Here is a 16,661-nt window from a genome sequence, read left to right as displayed (position 1 = left end):
TTCCACGGTCCAATACCATGAAAATCACTAGAGTCTGATAGAATTTCAGCCCGTTTCAAAGGGACTCTAATTTTATTGCCACCTTCTGTGTAGAAAGGACTTGCGTCCCATTTAATGTATGTTATTCTTGAGCAAATAGTATGTATGATAATCTTACATTTGTATCAAGAGGTTCTTTAAAAATGTATGAACGTACCTTTATTCGTTTTTCCGCTTCCAATATTTTGGCATTGGCAACTTCTTCCTTCTTTCTGCGTTTGGCCTGTGAATATAAGATTCCGGTCAGGAATCACAAAGGCAAACAAGCAAGCATCAATCAGTCTTGGGTGAGGACTTTGCTGCACTTTCACTGATTGTTTGCAGTTTGAGCAAAGACTCCATGCTCCCAAATGCCAGTCAAATTTGTAAAACACAGCAAATGAATAATGTATCTCTTTAACTGGTAATTGTGAAAATGTTGGAGCCTCCTGTTAAGAGTGGCTTGCCAACCGTATCAACTCAAAATTGATTTAGTCCTGCCTGCTAAAACACTTTGAAGCTCTTGCAGTATAATTGTGTGTGTGTGTGTGTGTGTCTGCATATGTGTTTGTGTGTGGATGCATCTTTGCATGTGTGTGGAAATACAGCACCTTTTTTTTTTTTTTTCCTCTCGACCCACTTATGCTAAACTGTTACTGTTGTCTGATGAAAAAAATACTTTTCTGTCCAATTTAAATAAGGTCTGAAGAGGCAGCAACAGCCATTTTAATATTCAACAGCCGTCAAACCAAGACCAATTTAGCATTAGTTCCATGTGGAATTATGCCTAAGACGACGCAACTCCCTCCAATGCATGCTGCTGTTCAGTAATGAGCTTTAGGAAGATTAAAACACTATAGACTGAGGGGTTGTAACTATCCAGGAATGTTCTGCTTAATCAGAGTTGCTGCTGGATCAAATTCTGTACCTCCAAAATCTGCTGCGCCCTGTGTTCCTTCTCCATCCGAATCTGCTGAATTCGCTTGATCTTTTCCTGTTTTAAAAAAACAACAACATAATCTTTCAATATTTTAGACACTGGAAAACATCCTGAGATAAAATCTCTTTCTAACCACTTCATCCCAGTTGGGACGGCCACAAAAAAAACCCCAATAAGTTTAGCACTAGAGGTAATGACGGTAATTGAAGAGCGAGCTTTAAAGCATCACCAAATAACCATTCAGCATGTTCCTGCAGTGGGGACAAGGGCTTTGTGAGTCAGGACACCGAGATAAGGAGAGAGGGAAGAAAAACATTTGTCAGCACGCGCGTTAAGAAGACCCACCTGCTGCTTGAGAATCTTGATCTGCTCCTTCTGCTTCCTCCTCTCCTCTGCTGCCATGATAGCTGCAACAGTCCAGTCAGTGTATTAGAGGCAAAAAAAGCTAAAAAACCACCTGTGCAGCTTTGTTTAGAGAACTAGATGGCAACTAAAATGTCACAGATGTAAAACACCTTTCTTTGGTCTGATTATAAAGTTTTAAACACGTGTATATGTATTAAATAACATATACACGACTCTTTATCAGAAATCTCTTGGAAATGGCTGGTTCATGTGTTCAAAATCAATATTAAGTGTTAGATGAATGGCAGTAAAAAGAGTCAGAGACGCATTATGCACGACTTTGCACACGCTGGGTCGCAATGGCTTGTCGTCTTTTATGGGTCCGCATAAAAAGATGCTGCAGTGCTGCGTTTGAGTGACTCACACTTTGAAAGGTAGAAATAAGAGTGATGAGTGTCACCACCAAAAAAAAAAGTTTCAATCAATTACAATTGCAATTTCTATCAGTCATCTACAACAGGAGTTACAGCAGATAATGCATTATGACCTGTTTTATTCCATTAATGTTCGTGAAGACGAACAGACAAAGTATCATAACATTTTATACAAAAAGAGCAGAGCAGATTTTAGGTCACCAGTGTCACCACAGTTATTCAGCAGCTCTGAGCTCATTTCCATATTTTAGTGGCAACGGTTTGATTAAAAATATGTATAAGTGAATTTGAAAGTACAAATGAAAATTGTCTTATCGGGTTTAAATATATGGGCGCATTTTATTTTTCAGAAAATATCACACGCCTGCTGTTAGCTCTGAGTTGAAGTAATCCCTAAGCAAACACTATTGCAGTTTTAATTTGACTTTTTATTGCTTCAATGCTTTGCGTAGGAATTTAAATATGTATAAGCATAATGTTTGAAGACAGCGGCGAGGCAGAAATAAAGATTAGGGCAGGAAAAGGATTGAAGCTTGTGCTTTAAAGTGATGGAAATAAATATGTATCTACACACACTGGTCCTGCTGTCTTTGCACTGCACCCAGTTAAATCAAAGGGGTTTCGAAGGGACAGACTCACTGACCAAATAACCCCCACTGGCGTCCTTATGACCACATGCTCTTGTTAACATGACAAAGGGCTGTGTTTACCTTGCTGCTTCCGAGCCTCTTTGGCTGCACGTGCCAGTGCTTGCTTTTCCAGTTTTCTCATCAGTTTCATCTGCGCGGCCTGTCGGGCTATTTCTGCACAAAACCAGGGGAAAAAAGGGACTGTGAGTGGGAAATGATTATGTTTTACTTCTCATACATTTCCCCAATGAGGATTCACATTTACACTATTTATGAATGACTATTTTAACAAACTCAAATGTGCATGTTTTTACAAGAGTAGACGTGACTACTACAGGGTCCTAGAGTTCCAGAAGTGGTGTCCGCCTGCTAACCTTGAGCCTCTAGTTTGCGCAGAAGTTTGACCTCACTGGGACTGGGGCCCTCATTCCCCAGCGGACTGCCGACATTCGGGGGCCGTCCCTTCCTCCGACGGCTACCGTTGGCGCCGTCACCCGCTAATTGGCGCTCCGAATTTGGGGGGCGACCCCTGCGACCTTCCATTGCCAAAATACGAGGAATGACTTCCTCTTCCTTCAACAGGCTCCACTGTAAACCCTTGGAGAGTAGAAAGAAAAGAGCAGACGTGGAGAGTTTTAGGGGAGAAGTGTGGGAAGATGTAAGAGTGAGTCACTTCATGTGTGACTGAGGAATAATTTAATCATTAGCTAACTCTACTCTGACAAGGTGAATTCAACAGGGATATATTTTCTTAGATAACCTATTACTTTATTTTCTATAATATATAGTGAATTGGTGACTACACAGTATATTAATGAATCGTTTATTTAATCATTTGTACAACATGTTTCTAGCTCGTCTGCAATGCATGCATCAACTGACATATGACATATTCTTTTCTAATCTGATTGCAATCATAAACACACACGTTCTACTTTATTTGTATCACAGACATAAAATGGCATATACTGTATGACTGGTCACCTGTGGAAGTAACGTCAGCTTATGTATTATCACATTTCTCCATGCACAGTAAGAGATCTATGCACTAAGACTACTGAGGCCTGTGGTTGAGTTCTATCCAGGCCCTGAGAGTGACTGCTGCATTAAGTTTTGCCTGCCACTACATGAAAAGATGAACAGGGATCGGGGAGAGAAAGAGAGAGACAGAGAGACGAAAGGCAGTCACCTGGGGTCCTTCTCTGGCTTCATAGAAGTCACCAACCCTTATCTTTGCACTGAAGCTAAAATTATCACGCGTGATGCCACTTATTCCATTTCTGGATAGATACTACAGAAGAGAAAATAATAATGGCGTTGGTTTAGGCAAGGAAAAAAACGGTGAAATTTGCGACATTGAAAAGCAAGTGGGAGGCACTAGAATTGAAGGGAGTCTAAGGTTACAGTGTGCATCTGTGCAGTGCTACTAATCATTATAAAAGCTGGAGGGACAAAAAAAGAGCAAGAGCTCTCAGGAGAGAATAACGGTTCTGACCTTGGGGTGCACAATTCAGGCCCTTTCTTATTTATCAGTGGCTTTGCTAGGCTTTTTACTGCCTACTGACCCACTAGCAGGGAGTGAGTGTTCCTGAGTGAGTACACTTTTTCATTTTTGTTCCAACTACTACCCAAAAGCAGCTTTTAATATCAGCTTTTTTAATGGATCAAATATGAGACAATTGCACATTAAAATAAACTGTATAAATAGGACCAAAGCTGTGCATCCCAACACATTTTTTTGAGGGAAAGGGGATGAGGGGGGAAAAAAAAGTGGCACAAGGAGAGCATCTGAAAATATCATCGCTCATGATTAGGGTCATAGAAAGCAGGGTAGGGTGGGGGTGGAGTGCATGTGGGGCAACAGCATAGATAATACACAAGAAATCATGATACCCAAGCATTTGTTTTGAGCAAATATAAAATAGCAGTGTTGCAATTACAATGGAGAGTATATAATAAATCATAAAACCACACCACCCACAATGTTTCCCACAAGTAATCACTGTCACAAGCTCATCTGCTCATCTGTATGCCTCAAAACATCTGCTTCTGTATCATGGATGTAGATTAAACTGCAGCGCTGAGGCCATGGTACCTTCATTACATCTGGGTATTGCCTTAGTTTCTTGCCACATGGGGCATAGTAGGCCACCTCGCCCTGCGGCCGTCCAGCCACTGATTTGATTCTTGTTTCTCTCCGCCATCTGGATTTTTTTTTTTTTCAATGTAAAGAGAAAATAAAAATAGAAAACAAAGCAACTGTTCAGGAAAAAACAGTCTCCTACATTTTTGACCGTGTGTGCGACGGGCAAAAAGAAGATGAACACACCAAAGTGAGTCATTTTCTTTTCTCTCTGCTTCCTGTACTTACCCCAGCTCCAGAGGTATCATCAACTCCTTCTCATCCATCACCCTCTTCCTCTTCCCTAAGCCTTGTGGAGAGACAGAGTTCAGCCATTAATTTGACAGCACAACCTGTGACTAGAAAACCTCACACAGAGACATGCACAGTTGCAGCAGTCAAAGCCCCTGAACTTATCACACTAATTATACCAGGCTGTTAAGGAATTACACATGTATAAAATAGGTGCACTGGCCTTTAAAGAGGCATTTAACGGCATCACGTGACCATAAAAAGTTAAATATATACTGTACACACACTCATTTGGTGATGTAGAGTTGAAATCATAAAGCTAAAATGTCAAAGCAGGTGCAAACACTTGACTAAATCCACAGTTGTAACACTCGCTCAGTCAGGTCTGATGTTTTGAGCCTGTTTCCACATTGTTTCTGTTAACAGAGACCAAACAGAGGGAAAGGGAGGAAATCAACAACAAAAATCACCAAAGGTTACGCGCTGTGGCTTTAACATAAAACCTGAGAGAAAAGAAAATAACGTCTATTTGGAACATTCCTTGAAATCTACCCATATTTCAGCAAAGATAGAAGGCAGGAGTTAATCTTGTCACTATGCCAAACAAGCCAACAGGGCTCTTGGGCTTGTTACTACAAGACCTCAGAGCTACAGTTAGTCGATGGCAACACACTGCAACACTTCCTGTTTCCCTTAAGGTAACAACCACTCTTTACAACTAACTGATAATATCTAATTATACGGTCTCTCAGCAGTATGCTGCACCTCTTTGGCTTCTCCAGTGTGAGATCCTAACACCATATTTCACATTCCTTTAGTTCATTTTCTGCATACATGATTTTAAACACATTACCTAATGGAGAGGAGGCTAAGCTATAGGAGGATGAGCCTGGAGAGCTGTGATAGGCCAAGGCACTGGAGCTGGTGACAATAGTGGGAGTCTTGATGACTTGTAGGTTGAGAGGGGAGCAGCTGGTGGAGGTGTGATTGGTTGAGGTGTTCAGTAGTTCAGGGCCTTTGGTTAGCCTGTGGGGAGTCATCTCCTTTTTAGATGATCCAGATGGCAGCAGCTTTAACTCCTTCAATTTCTTCCCAGAGACGTCACTGTCTGAGTTACTGTCCGACTCTGGAATAGGGAAACCAAGATAGACTCAGTCAAATCCACAAAATAAACCGTACAACTGTGTTTCTAGGATGACAAATGGTTGCGGTATTTCCCCCTGAAACAGCTGGTCAATTGATTGATTGGTCATTACTGATGATGTGCTGCTGTCTTTGACTTGTGTGATCTTTAAATCAATACTTTTAGAGTTTCTACTGCTATGTGGACAAAAAGGAGGGTTCCTTGTGGGATACTGAATGTTTACTACCTATAAGTAAGTTTGTATAGTGTATAATTGCTTTAAAATAATAATAGTTTCATTTTGATAGCTTTAGAATAAGTAATTTGTATGTACTTTCAGCGACGGTGCTTGCTCTCCATCTTGAGCAGACAGAACAAATGCGAATTACTCTGTTTGTAGTGAAAACTTACTATGCAAACGAGCAAGAACAGCTCTGCCCACATAAACCCGACACATAAACCAATGAAGAAGAAGAAGGAGAGAGTGGACATAGTTGTTTTAGAGTGTTTAAATCCTTTATGGTGTGCAAACGCCACATGGGAGGGGCAGGGCTGAGTTTGTAGCACTCTGCAGTCTCATCATTTATGTCACAAATTATTGCACGCTGACCCTTTATGCTTAATTTAATTCTTTATGTTTTTCGCAAATTTTCTAGATTAAATTATAAATTCTGTAACCTAAAAAATGAGTTGCAGCACAGATCAATACGATTCAGGGAACGTTATCATCACTCTGGTACAAACCTGAGAGACTGTCATCTGAGTCCTCCTCATCCTCCTCCTCTTCCTCCTCCTCCTCAAGGTCGTCAAGGTCGTCATCCTCATCGTCGTCGTCATCTCCGGAGTCGTCGGATTCCTTGTTAGCAGGGAGACCAGCTGTGGGGTTACACGTCCCGGGAATCCCCACCCCAGGAATGCCAACTCCAGGGATGCTAACTCCAGGAATCCCGATCCCAGACTCTCCTCCGCGAAACAAATCTACAAGAGATTGTACCAGGTGGTTCTGAGAGAAGCCCTTCCAGGCAGCTAAAGGGTCTGCTGGTCCCTGTCCCGGTCCCTGTGCGAGCCCTGGTGTCTGTCCCTTACCCTTGGGGGACTTGTTCTTTCTAGATCCATGGCCTGTTGCATGGGGTGAGGTAGTGGAGGGCTGTGACAGAGGCCCAGCCTGGGCACTGGCCTGGGTCCTGCTCGCCCCTGTGCTCAGATTGACAGGCATTGACCCAGGTTCGGAGTCGCACTGAGGGGACTTGCCTTGAGAGGCTGAGTCTTTGCGAGGTTTGCTGATGAGGGCCAAAGGTGCGTCCTGAGTGGTGCTTTGGATGACTCCGTTTGGGTGGTGGGGTTCAGGGAGCCCCAGCAGGGCACTCGAGAGGAAGAGGTTGGAGTGATTGTTCTGGGGTGGATGAGGCGGAGCAGGTGGCAATGGTGATGAAGACAGAGACGTCCTCTTGGGAGACTTTTTTGGCCCCTGCTGCTGCTTCTTTAGCTCAGCTGGGAATGTCTGCCCTTGGGACATGAGAGTCTGGGAATAGAGGAGGAGGAGAGAGAGAGAGGGAGAGAACAAGGACAGGCAGAGAGTCAGGGGGAGGGAGAGGGAAAAACCAGAATGAGAGGAACAAAGAAGGTTAGGGAAAAAATGAGAAAAGAAACGGGACAAAGTAGAGTTGCTCTAGCTGTCAGTTTGCATCACTGTTGATTGTTTGAGCAGGTGACAAAACTACAATGCAGAACACTGGTACAGTTAACTGTGTCTAAGCCTCTTTCTGGGACACAAAAAGAACATAAATGCAATAACCAAAGGCATTGTACTCGGCCAAGATTATAATTTTAGAGCGATACCGAGTGTTTCTTATTTGTAATTATTTGTGTGCAAATTTGAAAAGCTCCGTCGTCCCTTATCATCGTGCAGCCGAGTATGTTTTTGTCTCGTCTTTTCACCGATGACAAGTTTGCTTCAGTCTGTGTTTAAGCAAAAGCAGGTTCGACTTTAATGTTGCACTTTCAACTGGATGTGATATGAAGTGAAACAAATCAATTTCACAGACCATGAAATACAGTAACAGTGCTGAAACCACAAGGGGAATTTAGCTCGTTGCAAACTTCTCTACACTGGTAAAACAAGAGAGGGGAAATGATTTTTCACAGAACAGGCTGATCTCAATGGGTTTAGCTTATTGATTACTGGGCTATCATTCATATTTCATCTGAAGAAATTAAATTTGTGAAGTCAAAACAAATAAAAATGCCACTTGTAATAGTGTTTCATCTGAATTTCCCAGAAACATAAATAATACAGCACCATGTGTGCAGAGGCTGCATTTCTATCAATAGGCAAAAAACTGTAACCACCGTAAGTCACTTCAATACCGTGAATACTTCAAAGTTTAACTACCTGTTGTCAAACTGCAGTGTATGGACGTTAAAATCCAGAGGAGTGATGTTAGAAAACCTTACATATAAAGCTGCTGAACTAACACGTGGCGATAACGCTGCAGAGCACATGTTTTTGTTAATGTGTTCACAAATAATGATCTATTTACACTAAGGAAGCCATCAGCTGTTGACAATGACAAACATTTACTCATTCAAAACTCTTGCCTCTGTCAAGATTAGTGCAGGAAACTAACGTGTAAATTGAGTTTCTCTGATGTCGGTCTGCTCTTGCAAGAGTTTGCGGAAAGCCATTTAATCGTTTGAACAAGGCTTTTTAAGACAAAACCAGAAATAGTAAATAATATATTGTTTTCTAAGTGAGTTTTCACACCAGTAATAGGTCTGCGGCTGCCTAGAGTTAAATGTGCTATACGGCCACCAGATTAAAAGAGCTAATAACCGTGTCGTAGTGATGAAGTAAAGAGAGACATGTAACGGTGAATCTAAGTGCAAACTCAGCACCAGTGGATAAATTAATTACTGTCAATTTGCTGTGAATAACTCTGTTAACAAACGCTGACTATGCAGATATGTTTCCCATGTTATTGTGAATATGCAGAGTGCTGTGTGTCGTTTGGTTTTCCAAAAAAGAAGAAGCCATTATTCAGCTGCCGTTTTCACATCGTCTTACCTGTTTGAGCCTGAACTCACTGATCTGCGCGAGTGAAGCTTCCAGCAATTTCCTTTTGCTGGATTTGCTGACGCCGGGAGGAGCGTGCTGGGGCGGCTTCAGCGATGACTTCTGGGAGCTCGTCACAGGTGAGGTCAAGCCAAAAGGGTTCGGGGAGGTAGACAGTGGGTAAGTTGAGTGGGGAGGTGAGGGGACAGAGAGAGGCTTAGGGGAGGAGCAGAGGGAGAGGGGCAGGTGCTGCGGGGAGGAGGAGGGCAGCAGTTTGGGAGGTTTGGGCGAGGCGGTGCTGGAGAGCGCCTTTGGAGATGTGGTGAGGGCTATGGGTGAGGAAGACGGCGAGGTCTCCCTGCGGGACTGAGCGAGGAGAGCTAGGGGCTTTGAGCTGACAGCCAGGCCAGTGGACTGGATCACACTGAAGTGTTGCTGTGATCCCTCTGTCCAAGAGCGGGAGCCGTGCAGAGCCAGCGGTGATGTTTGGGACAAGGCAGGAGGGGACGCAGAGCGGGGTAAGGGGACAAGGGTTGGGGGGTTAGAGGGAACCTTCTGGGTTTGTGTGTCTTTCTTGCCCTGTGTTTTCCCACAGAGTGCTCTGTCAGTCTTTGCAGTTCCAGTGCTGGGTATCAAAACCTGAGCAGGAAACACACAAAAAGTGTGAGAACAAAGAACAGTCTCATGGTATGATAATTTATTTTAATCAATCTGACATTTTGGACTCCGCTTCGGTAAATGACAGCTCTGTGCACCGAGTGCAGAAAGCTAAGCATAGTGCATTGTTCACAGACTGTATATATAAAAAGGTAGTAGGCTTCCCCTTTGAAACATGATTCCGAGGAAGTTGGACAGAAACAGCAGTGACTGGTTGCAGAAGAACTCAAAAAAATGAGCTTCTACTTGTCACTTGATTTATAATGCCAGTAAAGATTTAATGGTCTCAATCACTAGTTCCAGGTCTTCTTCAACAGCACTCAACTTTGTACCTTATGTTTCAATTTAGAAGAAAGCGGGCCACAAAACACACCACACATTAGTGGAAACCAGTGTGACCTACAGCTAGTGACGCCTAAGAAGTTCCAGTTTCAAAAACTGACATGTTACCGGTTAAAATGTACATTTTGAGGCTTCACAAAAAAAAAAAAAACACAACACAACACTTCACCTTTGTTTTCTTCTTTGTCCTCTTCTCAGACTCTGACAATTCACTCTGCTTGTCCTCGTCCTCGTCGTCCTCGTCATCGTCATCGTCGTCTTCATCGTCCTCCGCAAGGTCTTCTAGATCACTGCTGAGGGAGCCGTCGCTGGAGCTGTCGGAGGATGTGCCAGATTCGCTGTTGCTCGCCACAGAAGTGTCCGCTGGCTTCTTGCGTGGCTTCTGCAAGAAGACAGAACAAGCTTCACTGTAAAAAACTATCCTAACTTGTTGCATTTCAAATGTCATTTTCTAAACTTAGTGTCGGCACTCACCTTCTCTTTCGGTTTCTCGATCGGCTTTTCCGCCAACTCTGCCGGATTGCTCTGAGGACTGCTACAGTGACTATTAGCAGGGTTTGAATTTTTGGTAGTCTTGCTCGATGCCTGGACAGGAGCCGGACTTGTGGAAAAGCTGCTCGGTTGTGTAGAGGGAGGACAGATCCCACTGCCATTCACTGCCCCGTTCACCCCTAGAAACACAAAAAGCAGATCTCATGTACCCATTTACCCATTAGCTCCTTCTTATCTGAGAACTCGGCTACACAGAATAATGAAATATCTGGAAGTAACAGCAGAATTAAGTAAGGATGATAAAAAAAATATTGATTTATATGTGCATCTCATCAAACATGCCAGCAGTGTGAGCCAGAAGCCCAACATGAGTGGTTTACATAATAAAAGATAAATTAAAAGATACTGTGAAATTAAAAGAGTGTGACGTATAGGAGGGGGGAGGGGTGGGGGGTTGACAGAATCACTAAGTGAGGACTGAAAGTCATTAAATGTGTCTTGAGAGGGAGAAATCTCATCACAAGACGAAATGTATTTAGCCGTCGTCCTTGTGTTTTCATTTGAAAATGCTGTTTACAGATAAAAGCAATCTGCGTCCATATTAACACGCCTGAAAACATATATCATGTGACCATTCAGCACCAGTGTAAATAGGAGGCACGCTCTCTTCTCTGCCTCGGCTGATAAGAACCAATTGGGACGTGAATGCAGGTAACAGCATCATCATTTCTAAAGGTCTCAGTTTTTGCCTGCCTACACTAAAAATGGGGAGTTTTCAGTTTTCAAGCGTGGACAATGGGTGTATCTTTTTCATTCATAGCTGATAGTTGAGTTGTGGCTGATAAGAACCAATCACAAAGTAGGGACGGGCATTTCTAAAAAAAACCTGGTTCAAATATGCCGGTATTATTCGTCAAATGTTCTTAACTCCAGCGCATGAGAGCTAGTGAAAGTAAGGGTTCACGGTGTGTTGAGCTAGCAGGAGCAGCTTATGAGACGCATTCAAAGACCCTGGTAAATTTCATTGCTTCTGTAGGACCTACGTGTGTCGAGATTAGAGGAGCAGCTTCAAGATGAATTCAAGAAATCAAGAGAAACACATGAAGTCCACTAACTAAATGCTTTGATAAAACATTTGTACCTTTTTTAATGTATAACAAATAGTCACAGTAACTGATGGACGTTTTATAAATTGTTATAAATTGTTTTCAAAGGTCTCTGTTCCTGCACATCCATTCGTTTTTAACTCTCAAAGATGTAAGTGTTGATCCTGATCAGTGTCGTTGTTTTTCAAATGAAAACAGTGCTGTGTGGATGAAGCGGATGTTGTACCTTTGGGTGGGCTGTGGCTATTCTTGCCAGGCATCCGGATCTGAACTGGACTGGCGATGTGGTTGGGCTGAATGTGCGGGGCGAAGAAAGGAGGAAAGCTGATGAAAGAGGGGAGGTAGGCAGCAGCTCCCCTTCCGTGGGCTTCAGCAGCTCGCCACCACTCTGTTGAAGAAGAGAGGAGAGGAGAATAATGATGACACATCCCCATTTAGCCAATTGCTGCTAAAAGTTTTTCAAAGTCCCCGTCTTACCAGAAAGAGCTCCTAGCTGTGGGTGGGTAGCCAGAGCAGCTGACATGCCCAGGGAGCCCAGGCCTCCAAACTCCGGCCGGCCTGCTCCGGCAGTGTACAGGGCTCCGAAGGCTGGGTGGTTGACCAAAGGGAAGGCACTTGACAATGTGGAGCCAATGAAGGGCTGCTCTCCCGCTGCTCCAAACAGACGGCCTGACATAAATCCAAACCAAGTAGGACATGTTGACATGCTTTCATATCAAAGCGCTGAGCACAGGCATACACTGACCAGTGCTACAATTCAACAAGTAGAGTTATATATACTCGTTTTATGACTGGTTCTCTTTCAGTCAACAAACATGTGCACAACATATTGACCTGTATGAGGAGGAAAGGATGCTGTTTGTGTAACATAAGACTTTGTGTTTCCAGTTTCTTGCCGACAATTGTTTATTGGCCTATTTAACGTCAGTTCTGAGTTTTTAAACCACTGCTTCCTATTTCACAGGATCAAAGGATGAATTCCACACAGAAGCTGAATTTTGCTTTTATCAGTCTAAAAATACACACTCCCGATGATTTAATGTTATTATTTGTATATATTTAAAAAAATAAATAAAAAAACAACAAGGAAACAATCCTTTCTTCCATAAAGCGGAATGTTGACATGATTGCTGGGATGACAGTTGTTTACTGAACCTCAAGTATTACTCATTGGCCTCGTGTTAGTTTTGTATATATATATGTTTTGTGTGTAGACTGATATCACTGTGCTCAAATTACCTCGCCGAGCTCTTGATGTAAAAATTGACAAGGTGTAAAGATGAGGTTTGAACAGCCGCTGCATGTGTTGCTTCTTATCCACCTGACATTTGAATTAAATGCAGAGCAACTGTCTTCTATTTGTGTAAGAATTAGCTTCAGATTTAACGTCCGCTGAGCGCACTGCACTTCATTTTAAAAGGCATCTGCTTCAAAGCGCGACAGACCGACTACTGCTTGATGCTTATGTCTATACAGTAGCACACTCTCATTTAAATTTACAGACCATTTTGTCACAGTCCAATTTCGGCATAAAGGTATTTGTGTATTGATATTTCTCCAGTTTCTCCAGCTGCATAGTGACAAAGACTCGATGTGAAAGAAGGGTAGCGCGCGTGCGTGTGTGTGTGTGTGTGTATAAGGTGTAAAAAAGCTAACCTCCCTCTATCCTTTTGGCATTCAATTTCAGCACAGAAGAATACTTCATCAACATCATCATCGTCGAGCGTTTCCCTGAGCACAATCATTTCTGGCAGGGGCGACTGCCACGTATTACCTCCTCCCAGAGTCAGATGCAATTTGGTGTGAGCATATTTCATGCAAATTCAATTTCTATTCCAAAGGAGGGGAGCAAGCCTGCTTGATGCCTCTGCATAAGCCAGGTAATACACATGCAAAAAAGTGATGACTGAAGAAAAGGAAAGTGTTGTGCACAATGCGGATGAAAATGTCAAACGACTATACACTTGCACACGCCACAGAAAAATGTAAAACAGACTGACACTGGAGCAGGGTGTTCTCATCTAATGCAGTCCGGGATTTAATTACCCACTGAGCGACTTTACACAGTGGGGCCAGTTTCGTGCGCTCCACACAAAAACACTGAGGACCACTGGAAATGAAGACGCAGCCCCGTGGACTATTTTAAAGTGAGAAAAGGGTTTGTGGCTTTGCGGCAAGAAACAAACCCTCGCAACAAAATGCCAGCAGGGTGACACATGGGAGCGCGGCCCTTTGTGCTGGTTTCAAGGCCCCTCATGACCACAAGACAGCAAAATCTGCCTCTTGAATGTCATTAGAATATGCTGAATATGTAGAGACGCCTCAGCAGAGTCAGCTCGTGGATACGAAGATAAACGACTGCAATGCAACCGGCAGAAAGGCCAGCCACAGCATTCACTTGTGCCCGGGGTGCCCACCCCCCCCCCCCCCCACACCCCACTCCTTTTCTAGGCAACACAAAGTGGCATCTGCAAATGCCTTTTCAATATTAATGCAGGCTTCCAATGCAGGGGAATAATTAAATCTAAAAAAAATTCAGGCGAGAAACGAAGCACAGAGCAGACATACCTAGGATTACCCACTCTCTTTTTCCTTCACTCAGTGTCTCTGCCTCTCTCCCTCATCCTCTTTCTGTTTCAATCCTTCCTCCTCTTTGACAAACTGCACCGCCTGCTTTTTTCATGTTTGGATGCTGCCGAAGGGGGATTAATTTGTTGTTTGTTGCAGTCAATCAAATTTCCACAGACAGATTTAAGTTAATTGCATCCGTGAGTTGATCCCAGAAGGAGAAAAGTGCTACAAGCGCCGATCAGCTTTTATTCTCCAAGTGATATCCTCATCAATGACACACACACAAACACACACACACACTGAGAGAGAGAGTCCATACTTGTTTTTGTGTTCTTTTTTCACTGGCACATTGGCAAAGGACCTTGAATCAATGTCTGCACAGTGTGTGATGACACAATATCTGTGCCTGATACTCTCACACTTGACACTTTCTTGTTGTTCTGCTTTACAATGTTTTTGTTTTTAATTTTGATGCCTCTAATGAGATAATGATTTTTTTTAAATGCATTTATATAAAGCATATTTTTGCGTTACAGTTCACGCACTAAACAAGGTGTATATATATATAAATATACATATATAATGAAAAAAGTGCCTCGCTTGATTCCCACAAAGCGCAGCAGTTCAGTTTTACAGCCTGCCTCTCAGCATTTCTTTGCACGCTCAGTCCAAAAATCGCTTATCTAGAAAATCTGAGCACACGTAATGGCACAGAGGGATAAGAGGGATGTATAATGCATAAGGAGAAGATCCTCCTAATGGCATCTTCTTTGGGGCAACAGTGAGGAGACGCAGGACAAAACAAAACAAGTGGCTTTATTTTGCTCTCTCTTTTTTTTGTCTTCCTCTTCTGGTAACAGCAAAAGACACGACTATCATGGAAAGAAAAGAAAAAAACAGCGGTACACAATCCCGGTTTGTGCGTGTGTGTAGTAGGCCAACAGAAAACAGCAAGACATTAAGATATGAGGAGAAGGGGGAGTATGAGCAAATGATTCACTTGCTCTCACGGGGGATATGAGAAAAACACAAAGACACACACAAACACACTCAGTGAGAGAGAGAGAGGTTTGCGCAGCTATCCTTTTAAGGACGTTGCATCGACGTCCATTCATTTGGACAGCCTGACCAAAGCCTAATTCCTAACCTTAACCATAACCACAATTCACATCTTTCCTCTAACCTTCAACAATAACTCGGGACTTTTCTGAGAGGTTCTGCCTCATTAGGACCAGGCTTTGGTCCTCACGAAGACTACTGGTTTAATGTTTATACAAGGAAAGGTCCTAAAGAAGCAACAGAAATGACACACACACACACACACACACACCTCTTTGCCTAATGGCTTTGACCAATACATAGAAAAGAGGCTGAATGCTGGACAGGGCTGACTAGACACTGAGTGGCTGACAAATGTTAAATCATGCAGGCAAAGTCTCTCTCTCTTTCTCTCTCTCACACACACACACACATTCACTCACTCACTCACTCTCTCACACACACACACACACACACAAACATTTGTGCATGCGTGCATAGTGTCGTGCTGAGCCTGACTCTGAGGCAGCTGGAGCCAGAGAGCTGAAGGTTGTCAGGAGACATGGCGAAGCATGTGTGTGTTTCTCACACAAAAGAGCCCCTTAATTGTTTGGGATTCATTAATGCAGCAGCTTTTCAATTGCAGCCCAAGCTGTCAGGGTAGCAGAAGAAAAAAAAACAACCCCTTGTAGCTGGGAGAGAGGTGTATTCACACAGGCTGTAAAATAACTATATAATTAATAGTGGGGGAAAGTCATTTTTCATGGTAAAGAAATGAGAAGGACTGTGAGTGGCATGGAGACAGAGGAGCAGCCATGTCTGTCATGTTCTTTATGATTACATGGACAGTGTTGTGTGTTGGTTTATCTTTTTTTCCCCCCAGTACGCATAGTTTTTAAAGGGACAGGTGATCAGCAGAGGGAGAAAAAGAGTTGTTTTCTTACCAGAGGTGTTTAGGGTGGATCCCAGTGCTGAGGGACTCGGGGCCAGGCTGCTCTTTGAGTGGGGAGCAGGGGATGATGAAGAGGACGAAGAGGAGGAGGAGGAGGAAGAGGCCGCAGGGGAGGAGGTGCGAGCAGCAGACAGGGTGGGCGCAGGGGAGGCCAGCCGCTCTCCAGACTCCATATCTGTCAAACACAATCCAATCAGCAGGGTTACAATAGCAAAGCACACGCACCCGTACACACAAACACGCACATGCTCCAACTCACACACACATACTATCACACTCACACAACATGTTCAAGCACACACACACACACACACACGCACACATCTCCTGACACTTTTCCTTTCACATCTCACTTCCCAGGAACAATATTTCTATTTAGCCATGCTCACTGGCTCACAGCCTCTATTGACGTGAGCTATATGAAGTAGAAAAGAAGATGACATCTTTAAAGACACTTGCACACACAAAAAAAGTTTTGCATTTTCATGCAAGAAAACCTGCATGCTGAGAACATTTGTGCTACAATGGGACACTTTTATCAAAAGGTTTGCTGAGCTGAGGCTGGAATTACAGAGGTTAGTGAAAACC

General features: G+C 43.3%; 1 protein-coding gene across 12 annotated transcripts in view; it reads right to left on the bottom strand.

Moving 5' to 3' along the window:
* baz2ba (bromodomain adjacent to zinc finger domain, 2Ba) overlaps positions 1-16,269 on the bottom strand; it is a 31,737-nt gene extending 15,468 nt beyond the window's left edge. For 7 of the 12 annotated variants that reach the window (XM_044030322.1, XM_044030328.1, XM_044030325.1 and 4 more), the window contains exons 1-16: positions 16,066-16,269; positions 11,990-12,181; positions 11,739-11,900; positions 10,389-10,585; positions 10,084-10,296; positions 8,928-9,554; positions 6,608-7,385; positions 5,594-5,866; positions 4,738-4,798; positions 4,462-4,570; positions 3,556-3,657; positions 2,741-2,963; positions 2,448-2,540; positions 1,304-1,365; positions 947-1,012; positions 197-262 (exon numbers count right to left, since the gene is read on the bottom strand). In XM_044030322.1, the coding sequence (XP_043886257.1) occupies positions 197-262; positions 947-1,012; positions 1,304-1,365; positions 2,448-2,540; positions 2,741-2,963; positions 3,556-3,657; positions 4,462-4,570; positions 4,738-4,798; positions 5,594-5,866; positions 6,608-7,385; positions 8,928-9,554; positions 10,084-10,296; positions 10,389-10,585; positions 11,739-11,900; positions 11,990-12,181; positions 16,066-16,246 (3,405 nt within the window). In that variant the 5' untranslated portion in view covers positions 16,247-16,269. The remainder of the gene's footprint in view (positions 1-196; positions 263-946; positions 1,013-1,303; positions 1,366-2,447; positions 2,541-2,740; positions 2,964-3,555; positions 3,658-4,461; positions 4,571-4,737; positions 4,799-5,593; positions 5,867-6,607; positions 7,386-8,927; positions 9,555-10,083; positions 10,297-10,388; positions 10,586-11,738; positions 11,901-11,989; positions 12,182-16,065) is intronic. The other 5 variants (XM_044030327.1, XM_044030329.1, XM_044030332.1 and 2 more) reach the window with 1 other exon arrangement.
* Between the last annotated feature and the right edge of the window lie 392 nt (positions 16,270-16,661).

The sequence above is a fragment of the Solea senegalensis genome, linkage group LG7 (assembly GCF_019176455.1).
Source record: "Solea senegalensis isolate Sse05_10M linkage group LG7, IFAPA_SoseM_1, whole genome shotgun sequence".
NCBI classification, from domain to species: domain Eukaryota; kingdom Metazoa; phylum Chordata; class Actinopteri; order Pleuronectiformes; family Soleidae; genus Solea; species Solea senegalensis.
Note: the sequence above shows the minus strand (reverse complement) of the source record. Positions and strands in the feature narration are given on the sequence as shown.